At 42.0% G+C, this 12,137-nt stretch overlaps 1 protein-coding gene across 5 annotated transcripts in view; it reads right to left on the bottom strand.

Moving 5' to 3' along the window:
* Positions 1 to 12,137, bottom strand: part of ACACB (acetyl-CoA carboxylase beta) — a 122,063-nt gene that overhangs the window by 12,698 nt on the left and 97,228 nt on the right. For all 5 annotated transcript variants that reach the window (XM_082853242.1, XM_082853244.1, XM_082853246.1 and 2 more), the window contains 7 exons: positions 7,268 to 7,390; positions 6,679 to 6,948; positions 5,659 to 5,756; positions 4,505 to 4,625; positions 2,690 to 2,800; positions 1,681 to 1,824; positions 214 to 334 (listed from right to left, as the gene is read on the bottom strand). In XM_082853242.1, coding sequence (XP_082709368.1) covers positions 214 to 334; positions 1,681 to 1,824; positions 2,690 to 2,800; positions 4,505 to 4,625; positions 5,659 to 5,756; positions 6,679 to 6,948; positions 7,268 to 7,390 — 988 coding nt within the window. The remainder of the gene's footprint in view (positions 1 to 213; positions 335 to 1,680; positions 1,825 to 2,689; positions 2,801 to 4,504; positions 4,626 to 5,658; positions 5,757 to 6,678; positions 6,949 to 7,267; positions 7,391 to 12,137) is intronic.

Here is a 12,137-nt window from a genome sequence, read left to right as displayed (position 1 = left end):
ACTGGAGGCTGTTTCCACCCCTTCTTGGTCAATAGCTCAGGAAAAGCTTAGAGAAAAATCTCCATTCCTCCACCCCCTTTGCATTCGATCTCAGGTGTATCCCTCTGGAATATCTGACCAAGTAACAGTGCTTCTATCGACACGTTCCTTTATCCCAGGTGCAGAAAAGAAGCCCCAAGACCCAGGTCTCAGGCAAAGCCCTTTAGGACTTACTTGGGTGAGGCCTTCCTGCAAGCAACCACCGGGGATCATAGGGTGAGCGAGATGGCTGGAATTCAATCTCTCTGTCAATGGGGTCAGTGGGTGTGATGATTGGGACAGGGCTGCGATTATCCTAGAAAAGAAAGCCAGGTCTCCAACTCAGTCCTCTGTGCTTGTCAGTAACGTCTGCAGCCTGCTCTTTGCCCTCCTCTCCTCCTCTGGTGGTGATGCCTGGTTACGTGACAGAAGCTCAACCCCAAATAGCTCATCATCACTTTTATGAGTAGCATTTGGTGAGGGGGGGCTAGTAAGCGCCAGGCTCTACACATCATGTCACTTAACCATCACGATAACACCCTGGGGTGGGTGCTATTGTTACTCCCATTTCACAGATGAGGAAACCGAGGCTCAGGAAGATTAAGAGATGGTCCTGAGGCCTCATTACTATGGAGGAGGAAGCCAAGAATCAAATCGAGCCTGACTGCAAAGCTTGAGGATTCTCTGTTGTCCAATGTTACCTCTTTTGATGAGAGGAAATGCCACCTAGTTTTTGTTGTTGTTTGAGAACAGCCTTTTATTCTGTTTGTTCAGGCACCAACCATCGACTGTTCCCTTAGAGAATTTACAATGACACGGTAATAGTACAGAGGTGATTTTTTTTGTAAATTATTTCAAAATTATTTTGTAATTATTATTACAAAAAATTATTTTTTTGTAAATTATTTTTTTGTAAATAGTATAAACTATTTCCCTGGGTATAAAGAGGATATTTAGCAATTAACTTTCTGAGTTGTGCGATTAACAAACAAAGATTTAAAAATAAATATTAAAGTTGTTGATGTTTGACATTAAAATTCAAAGCACCTTGTGTGTAAAATTCTAGCTGTATTATCTCAGGGTAATTAGTTTGCTAGTAACTGTCATACAGGATGGCATGTGCATTTTAGAGGCTTGTTTCCACCCACTTACTGGCCATATTACCTTGGACAAGGTACTGCATTTCTTTAAATCTCAATTTCCTTATCTGTAAAGTGGTAATAATAATAGCAGCTCTCCGATACAGCTGTTGTGAGGATTTAACAACATCATGAAGATAAAGGGCTTCACATAATGGCTTTAGTAAGTGCTCAGCAAATATTAGTGATGACTCTTAAATCTTGGTCTTGGTGTAGGAGTTGTAAGAACTCTATTTTGTTTTTAAATTCATTACATACATCATTCCACATTTAACACATGTCCACCCACACTGAAATTGCCACCTCTTTCTAAAGGATTGACAGAGAGCATCCTTACAGTGGCATTTAAAAAATAGCAAAGAACAGCAAGTACAGGGCTTGGTATCAGAGAGGGAAGGAGGGAGGAGTAAAGAAAAATTAAACCCAGACACATCTTTAGTGCTCCCTGTTTCCCACACCATCTGGCAAATGAACTTGACAACAGAGTCTTCCAGGCTCTTAGCTGCAGGGGGGGATACTGCACCTTTGGCATATAGGACAGCCACTCCAGGATGGTACAAACACCCTCGAAGTCGTCCGGCACGGTGACATGGGAGACACCATTGTAATGCATGATCTGCACGCCGCCCAGCTGGTTGTTGGATGTGTAAACCTCTCTGCCCAGGACCTGCTTTGACATGGCAGGGTTAGCAAGGTTCTGCCCGGCCCGGGGCCCTTCCACCTGTTCGGAAGTCATCTCCCTCAGTGGTCCTCAACCCTGGCTGCATGTTAGAATCATCTGGGAGCTTTCAAAAGTCCCGATGCCCCGGCTGTACCCAGACCTATTACATCAGAATCTTTGGTATTTTCCTTTTTAACTTCCAGAAAATTCCAACATGTAGCACAATTTCAGAACCAGTGATCCAGCTGATTACTCTAGTCAACTCCAAAGCAAAACCCTACCTAACATTTCTGATGCAGCAGGTCTGCAGTGTGGCCTGAGAATTTGCATTTTTAGGTGATCCCAGGTGATGCTGCCGGTTCAGGGGCCGGACTTTGAGACCCTCAGTGGGGTTTTAGCAGATATTATGTTATGGAGGCTTTACAGCAATGTGGAAAGCATTTTAATACAGGGAAAAATGTCGAATGAAACTGCACTCACTAGGAGTCTAACCATGTTAAGATATAAGACGAGAGGAAAATACACCAAAATTATAGTAGGAGCAAAATTACTTTTTGGGGGTCTTTTTCCAATTTTCTGCAATGTGTAATGCCATTTTAATAACTTTTAACATTTCAAAAATATTTAAAAATTTAAATTACAGTAATACAGAGTTAGTTCCACCAGAAGAGCCTAATATATGTACGTATTTTTTCTGGCTCATAAGAGGCCCATATAGCTGGAAAGTGGAAAAACAGCTCTTACATCAGTAGGCATGAAACTGGTTTCAGGTTGAGAAAAATCCCCCATCAGGGACACTGGGAAAGTTAAAATGACCCCTCCCCCACCCCACCCCTACATGTCCACTCCCCAGTGGCCCCTTCAAGGTCACCTTGTTGAGAGCCATTGCCCCTGTCAGGATGATGTGGGAATTCTCCACCTGGATCACTCGCTGGCCCAGCCTTACCAGGTAGGCCCCGATCCCAAGGGCTCGGCAGGTCACCTGTGGAGACAGGATCCCTCCTGCATTCCCCAGGGCCACGCGCCCCGCCTCCCACAGTGGGGACAGCCCAGGGACCCGCTGGGCACCAACGGAAGCTAAGCTTGGCCACTGGCAACCTGATTGGAGGCCAAACAGCGTGACACAAGCCTTCCTTCAGGGTGCCTGACCTCGGCCTCCTAACCAGAAAGAATGGGGTTAGCAAAGAGGAGTGTTGTAAAGACAGCGGAAGTGGAATGTTCTGGTTCTTGCTTCAAGAGGCATGTCTGTGGCTCTTCCGAGCTTGGTCACTCCTGAGACATTGTAGCCGTTCACTCAACCAAAGGAGGCCTAGGAGGGCGTGTGAAACTGGAAAAATCCGAGCAAGGTCTGTACCGAGTTAACAGTATTGTGTCAACGTCAATGTCGATCACGTCCGATGGTTATACTGTCATGGGGGAAGCTGGGTGATGGGTACATAGGACCTGCCTATGCTATCTCGTATCTGGTGTGTCCTAAACTATTTCAAAATAAAAAGACATACACACACAAAAAAATTTAAAAAAAATAAAAATAAAAAGACATAGAGGCAGATCTCGTTTTATTGCACTTCACGGATATTGCTTTTTTTTTTTTTTATAACAAACTTAAGGTTTCTGGCAACCCTGTGTGTCAGATGATGGTTAGCATTTTCTAGCAATAAAGGATTTTTTAATTAAGGTGTGTACATTTAAAAAAGACATTAATGCGATTATTGCACACTTAATAGACTACAATATAGTGTAAACATAACTTTTACATGGACTGAAAAACCAAAAAATCTGTGTGACGTTTATTGCTATATCCACCTTATTGCAACATTTGCTTTATGGTAGAGGTCTGGAACCAAACCTGCAACATCTCTGAGGTGTGCCTGTCTGTATATATATAAATAAAAGATACATATATGTTTATATATTTTTGGAATATATAAAGACATACATATCTTTTTATATCCTTCAAAATAAAAATATTTTGGAATATGTAAATATATGCATAAATCTTTTTATTTTGAAATATATATGAAACATATTTAAATGACATCTGGAAAACAAGCCTAAGGAAGACACTCATGGCCAACATCTTCCACCTTGGAAACTGAAGATACAACACTGAAGGTAAAAATCGTATCTTGAGGGACAGTTTACCATTGAAAAGTACTATTACTATGACTCTACCAGAAACAGAAAATATTTTTGAAAAGGCCAAACTGGGGAGCGGGAAGAGAGTCATTTAGTACCAGTTAAAATCGGACAAAAGTTCTTCTAAATACTCAGTACCTATTAAATAAGAGGTGATTGGCCCCTGATTCAAACCAACCAACTCTTAACAAGATATTTTTGAGATAACACTTCAAACTGAACCCAAACTGTGTTCTGATGATATTAAAGAATTGCCACCGATACTGTTGGGTGTAACAGTACCGTGGTTATGTTTTTAAAAAATTAATCTAGTCAAGATCCACATTGGGGTACTTACAGATGGAAAGATATAAGTGGAGTTTGCTTTAGAATATTCCAGAACAGGGGGGCAGAGGGACTGGGGACATAGGCATGGTTACACGTTGATAATTGTTGGAGCTGGTGATGACTACATAGGGCTCATTAGCAATTCTCTTTGCTTTCTTGACTATTTGAAAGTTTCTATAATAAAAAGTTGAGATGGAAAAGAAAATAGGAGGGGACTCACCAAGCTGATGGTGACAATCTCATCATAATCCAGGGAGGTCTCCCCAGCAATCATGCCTGAGCCCCTCAGGTTCTCTATGCCCAGGCCATCCTCCTTCCCAATGATATCCGTGATGACATACCTTCAAGAACCAAATGCGAGTTAAACACTGAGCTCTAGCCCAGAAAAATCCAAGGCTGATGCGTTTCCCAAGGACCCGAGGAAGGAAGGCTAAGCAAGGTGAGGGATTGGAAGGTGATAAAGCAGCCAGAGGTGAGATGAAGGCGGGGGTCTAGGCCCCTGATGACTGGCCCTAAAGTTTCTAGAAGGGCAAGTACAGCATCGATAATCATCACCCCTCCAACGAAAGATAAAGTTTGCCTATTCAGAGGCTGTCCTAATGAAATGTCACCCCACCCTGCATTCCTCCAGAAGCAATCTAGAATAGCCTTTGGTCTACAGAGACATGGGGGTCTACAAGGAGAAGCCACGTGGTTCATAATCAATCAGTCAAGATTCCATGGCCATATAAGTACACTGTACAGCCTAACCCATTAGGGATTCACACGGCATTTCAGTGCATTAAATGTTCTGAGAAGGCCTGCGATAAAGACGCTTGTTGGATCTCATGTAACCCAGTGCTTCCCAAACTTACTTGACTACGGAAAATTTTCACTCCCTCCCATCCTCCCAAATCACCAACTAACATTCCAGGAAACTCAGCCTGGGAAATTCTGATTTAAATCAGAAGCTGATTTTAAAAACCCACAACCCACAAGCCGGTATTGCCCTTGACGTTCTCACGAAGCAGGCCCTCCCGGCATCTTCCCAGCTCACCAAGTCACCGCTGAGTCAGTCTGGCTAATTTGGTCACAAAATGTGAACCTGCAGCTATGGGGACACTATGGGAATCCAACCTAATTCTCCTTGCATGATGTGGTATTTTTGCGAAGGACGTGCCTCATTTGGGGATGACAAGGATGGGCTCACCCTAAAGGATGCCCCAGGTGTCTGAGCTATCAGTGCCCCCAGTGGAGCTCGGGGGTCCCATTGTACAAACACTACCACCTGCTTGATATACTGTCACAAGCCCAGAGGCGAAGAGGCAGATTCCCCTGGGAGTAGCTGAAATTAACCACAGGCAAAATGAAGGCGCTGCCTGGTCAGTTATTTACCTGGATTCTCCTTCTTCCTCGACGTGTTTACAATGGACGGAGTTCAGGGAGCTGACTGTGGTGTAGTCTTGGGGAGTCAGGTACAGGTATTTAATTCCCTTAAAAATATATACTTCAGTAAGGCTATGAGTCCAGCTTCCTGCACTCAACAGCCACTGTTTTGTTTTAATGTCAACACTGGTTTGGGTGGGTGGGGGCGGGGGTGTTAATAACACCATGTTAATAACACAGTCACCTGTCTGATGTTAATACCATGTTAATAACAGTAATAAACTGAAGGTCTGCTCTGTGCTTTCCACTGGTCCTTACAATACAACTTCACTTTCTTCCTGGGCTCTCTGATTTAATGTTTTTTAATCATCTTTTCATTCTCTTTCCCCTACGGAGATTTTTTTTCTTAATGCCAACCCCCCCACCCCCCACCAATAAAATTTTATTGTAGATATATTGTTTATGTGTGTATGTATGTATACATATATGTGTGTGTGTGTATGCTTTTTACATGAAAAGAATCATTTTTGCCCCCATGGCGGGGGCAATACCACCCCCTTGAGAACTCATGCTCCGGTTGCAAAGAATGACTCTGTCCCCTGCATTTTCACATCACAAGATGTATGCTTTTCTCTATTCACTTTGCCTTTTATGGTAGCTGGTGTCTCTAGGTCTCCTGGATGATTTTTAAGAACTTCCTGAGGCCAGGGATTATGCTGTCATTCACATTTGCATCCTCGGTGTGCACTGCGTGCCAAGAGATGCTCAGCATGTATTAACTCTGTGTTTACATAAAAAATGACTTTTTTTCATTATTGTCCCCCTAAGGATCCCATTTAGACCTTTTTTCCTAATCGTCACCCCCTCCCATGAAATTTTACTGCCTGTTTATGTACTTTATGGATATCTATGCTGTCTACACAAAGAGCGAGAAGATTTTGTCCGCCCCCTTGGAGGTGCTGTCACCCGCACAGAAAATACAACATGAGCTTAGCGCAGTCACACTGCCACCCCAGCTTTATGACGTACCTTGTGGGGGTCTTCCCGGTCCACCCAAGCCACCTGGAACATGTGTTTGATCTCCTCCGCAAGGCCGATACGGGCCCCACTGTTGGCAGCGAGGTAGATTTTGGGGATGCCCTCTGCCCGGGCCATCTCGGATGCCCGCAGGTACAGAAGGTCTTCTCCAAGGCCAAAGGATCCTATCCGGAAGGTGATGTCATTGCTGATGAGGATAACGTCGCGCCCTTCTGGGTACTCAAGGGTCTTAAACCTCATTTTGAAGGCCACCATGCCCACCTGGCGAGGACACGAATGCACAAGAAAACGGGCTTGTTTCTTCAGGAGGAACTTATTTATTTATCTTTGGCCGCACTGCACAGCATGCAGGACCTAAGTACCCCGACCAGGGATTGAACCCATGTCCCCTGCAGTGGAAGTACAGGGTCTTAACCACTGGACGGCCAGGGAAGTCCCCCAGGAGGAAATTGTTTTAAAGGGTGATTCCGGCCAGGGGCTGGGCTCTGTGAGGTTTTTTTTTTTTAATTTTATTGAAGTATAGTTGACTTACAATGTTGTGTTCATTTCTCCTGTACAGCAAAGCGACTCAGTTCTTTACCTCATTTCCTCCAGGAAGTCGGTTCATCTCCACCAGCTGGCCCTGCGGGTCCAGCACTAGTTCGGTGTATGTCAGGATGTCTTTGGGGTACTTGTCCGGGGAACCCCACATTTTAAAAAGAGCCTACAGAGAGGACAGGAAAGAGAAAAACCTGAAGTCATCAGTAAGGAAGTACATTTTCTACTGCTTTCTCTCTTTTTCAATCATGAACTATTTAAAGCATACATGCAGAAAAATAAATACCCAAGCATCTATCTCATGGCTCTGTCAAATCAGAATTTTTCCACAGTAGCTTAAGATTTTTTTAAAGAAATAAGAAAAATGCAGTTGAAGTCCCTGGTGTACCCCTCCCCATCCCATTCCCATCCCTCCTCCCTGCTGCTCCCCTCAGGTAACTATTATCCTGAATTACTGTCCATCAGTCCTCTGTATGCTTTTACATTTTTATTTCATCATGTGTGCAGACATTTAAAACATAGCATTGGGCTTCCCTGGTGGCGCAGTGGTTGGGAATCCGCCTGCCAAAGCAGGGGACACGGGTTCAAGCCCTGGTCCAGGAAGATCCCACATGCCGCGGAGCACCTAAGCCCGTGTGCCATAACTACTGAGCCTGTCCTCTAGAGCCCGCGCACCAAAACTACTGAAGCCCGCGTGCCTAGAACCCAGGCTCCGCAACAAGAGAAGCCACCGCAGTGAGAAGCCCACGCACCACAACAAAAAGTAGCCCCCGCTCGCCACACTAGAGAAAGCCCGCACACAGCAACGAAGACCCAACGCGGCCAAAAACAATAAATAAAATAAAAATAACCCCCCCCAAAAAACATAGCATTATTTTGCATGACTTATACTTTAAATAATGGTATTGCACTGGACACGTTCTTCCACAACTTATTTTTCTAGTTCTCCAATATATTTGAGAGATTTATCCATATTGATAAATTTAGCTCTGGTTTATTCATTTTCCCTGCTGTTCAGTTTTCCATGATATGAACATATCACAATTTATTTATTCATAACCCTTTTTAGGAACATTTAGGTTTCCAATTCTACACCAACAATGCTGTAATCAACATTTTTATGGTCTTTTTTTTTTTTTTTAAATAAACACGGATGAGTGTTTCAATGGGTGCATACCTAGGAATGAAATTGCTGGGTCATAGGGTATGTGAAAATTCAGATTTACTGGATATTGTCAAATTGTTTTTACAGTTCTAGTAAGAATGTGTGAGAGCTCCTTTGCTCCATATACTTGTCCACACTTGGCTTTGGCAAATATTTTAATGTTTACCCATCTGCTGGGTGTGAAACTGTACTGTGATTTTTTTTTTTTGTACTGTGATATTGGTCGGTACTTCACTGATTATCAGTGAGGTGAGCACCTTAGAATATATTGATTGATCTTGTAAGTTTCTCTTTTTTTTTGGTCAATTTCCTATTTATAACTCTTGCCCATATTTTTTATAGTTTTGCTTGGTTTTTTTTTTTCCAACTGATTTATAAATGCTCTGTAGATAATATCGCTTTAATCCCTTGCTGGAAACAGATATTTAAACATATTCTCCCAATCTGGGGTTTGTCTTTTCTCTTTTACATAAATAACTTCTAAATTTTAACATAGTCACATTCATGGGGTTTTCCTATGCTTACGCTTTCAACTCACTCCGAGCAGTTTTAATCCTCTCGAAATTTATTTCTGTACACCAGATGAGGTAGAAATCGAAAAATTTTTTTCCCAATTAGATAAGAAATTTCTTTGTACCTTTTAGTGAAATTTATTCCCTTGATTCAGAATCCCACCTCTGCATTCAATCAAGGTTCTGTCTGTGAGTGGGTCTGACTCTAGACTCTATTCTGTTCCATTGGTCTATTTGTTTAGCTCTGTTACAATAATATTACACACTGTAGTACGTACTACTGCTTGAAAGTAAATAATGACTTTTTTTTAATTCTTTTTTTTATTTATTTATTTATTTTTTTTGCGGTACGTGGGCCTCTCACTATTGTGGCCTCTCCTGTTGTGGAGCACAGGCTCCGGACGTGCAGGCTCAGCGGCCATGGCTCACGGGCCTAGCTGCTCCGCGGCATGTGGGATCTTCCTGGACCGGGGCACGAACCCGCGTCCCCTGCATCGGCAGGCGGACTCTCAACCACTGCGCCACCAGGGAAGCCCAAATAATGACTTATTTTAAAGGATGGCTAAGACAAGTCCTCCTGATTTTGTTCTTTTTCAGAAGTGTTTTTGCTATTCATGAACTTTTGCTTTCCCTATGAGTTTTTAAGTTGCACCAAAACTCCAGAATTATACTGAATGTATTAATTTGGGGGGAACTATTATCTTTACAATATTGAATCTTCCCATCATACATAAGCATGATATATCTCTCTATTTAGGCTTAAAGTATTTCCGTAAAGTTTCAAAATTTCCTCCATAAAGGTCTTGTATGTTTTTTGTTTGATTTATCCCTAAACTTGGGGTTGATCTTAATATTGTAAATGGCATTTTTTCCAATTAGATTTTACAATTATTGCTGGTCTATGAGAGTACAATTAAGTTTTGTATATTGCTCTGGTATCTAGCGATCTTGCTGTATTATCTAATTGGTTCCATAAATTCTCTTGGATTTCTTGTATAGGCGTTTATATCATCTATGAAAAACGTAACTTTGCTTCCTTCTTTCTAGTCTTTATACCTTTTATTTCTTTTTCTCATATTTTTGCATTGGCCAAGAACTCTAGTAAAAAAAAGTTGAATAGAAGGGGTGTTAATGGATATTTCTATCTGTACCTATCTTTGAAGCGAATACTTCTAACATTTCACCATTAGCTGCTATTAATTTTAGGTGGATGTCTTTTATCAAGATAAACAAATTCGAGGCTTCCCTGGTGGCACAGTGGTTAAGAATCCCCCTGCCAATGCTGGGGACACGGGTTTGAGCCCTGGTCCGGGAAGATCCCACATGCTGTGGAACAACTAAGCCTATGCGTCATAACTACTGAGGGTGTGCTCTACAGCCCGCGAGCCACAACTACTGAGCCTGCGTGCCACAACTACTGAAGCCCATGTGCCTACAACCCATGCTCCGCAACAAGAGAAGCCACCGCAAGGAGAAGCCTGCCCACCACAACGAAGAGTAGCCCCTGCTTGCTGCAACTAGAGAAAGCCCGCGTGCAGCAACGAAGACCTGATGCAGCCAGAAATGAATTTAAAAAAAAATCCCCTTCTAGTCCTAGTTTATTAAAAGCTTTTATTATAAATAGATACTATCTTTTCAAATACATTTTTTGCACCTATTGAGAAATTTAAGTTCGTTCTTAATCTATTAACATGGTAAACTATAGACTTCCTAATACCATACAAGCTGTCACAAGATAAATACTACTTAGTCTAAATTTTTTTTAAAAAAATCATTACTGGGTTTCATTTGCTAATATTTTAATTATGATTCATGTCTGTGTTCATAAATGAGACAATAAACTTCCTTTCTCCTAATGTTCTTATCTTGGATTAATATTAAAGTAATAATAACCTGATAAAATGAGTTAAGAAGCATTCCCTTTGTTTTTTCTATTCTCTAAACAGTTTGTATACAAAGGGAATTATCTGTCCCTTGAAGGTTTGACAACAATTGTTGTAAAACTGTCTAGGACCAATTTTAGTAGATGGGTGTTTCTGACCTACAAATTCAATTTCATTAATGCTTTTTTTCAAATTTATTTATTTATTTATTTATGGCTGCTTTGGGTCTTCGTTGTGCGCGGGCTTTCTCTAGTTGCAGCGAGCGGGGGCTACTCTTTGTTGCTGTGCACGGCCTTCTCATTGCTGTGGCTTTTCTCGTTGCGGAGCATGGGCTCTAGGCACGCGGGCTTCAGTAGTTGTGGCTTGAGGGCTCTAGAGCGCAGGCTCAGTAGTTGTGGCGCATGGGCTTAGTTGCTCCACGGCATGTGCGATCTTCCCGGACCAGGACTCGAACCCGTGTCCCCTGCATTGGCAGGCGGATTCTTAACCACTGTGCCACCAGGGAAGTCCCTGGCTGGGCCCAATTTTAGTAGATGGATGTTTTTGAACTATTAATTCAATTTCATTAATCCTTATAATCTATTTACATTTTCTATTTCTTCTTGAGTCAGTTTTGATAAGATATATTTTTCTCAGAAATTTTCATCTGTTTTCAAATTTATGTGTTGTCTACCATACTGTTTCTTTATCTAAAAGAAAGTGGATGGATTTATTCCTGATTTGTCTGTTTCCTATTCTTATGGCCTGTGACTTCTGAGGCAAAAGGATACAGACAATGACATTCTTAATTATAAAAGTTTCCATTCTACTGAATACTTTATATATATTCTTACCACAACCTGGGGAAGTAGGTAATATTATTAGCCTCATTTTACAGAGGAGGAAAGTGAGGCCCAGAGAGGTGAAGGAACTTGCCCAGGGACACACAGGAAGCAAAGGACAGATTTGGAACTCAGGCCCAGGCCTTACGGACCCTAAACGGCAGCTTTTCCTACTATCCTGCATCTCCTATGCCTAAAGTACACTGATGCTTTCCTGCGGACAGTAGAAGTCCACGACCTCAGTTTCATGAACGTCATTCACAAGGCAACGGAGAAGATGTACACAGGCACCCATATCACCAATGCCAGTGTGCTCAGTCTCCTTGAAAGGCCCTTCTACGTAAAAAAAATAAAGGCATAGAAAGCATACTTGAAGGAAATACACTAAAATGGTATTGCAGTCCTCAATGGTAGACAAGTGATTACCTATGAGTGAAATTTTATTTGCTTATTCCTATTTTTCTGTATCCAGTGTATATTTAATAATCATAAAAACATAAAACATTATTTTTTTAAGTAGACCAAAAAGTCC

Source organism: Leucopleurus acutus (assembly GCF_964270905.1).
Source record: "Leucopleurus acutus genome assembly, chromosome: 13".
Lineage (NCBI taxonomy): Eukaryota > Metazoa > Chordata > Mammalia > Artiodactyla > Delphinidae > Leucopleurus > Leucopleurus acutus.
This window is presented reverse-complemented; position numbering and strand designations above follow the sequence as displayed.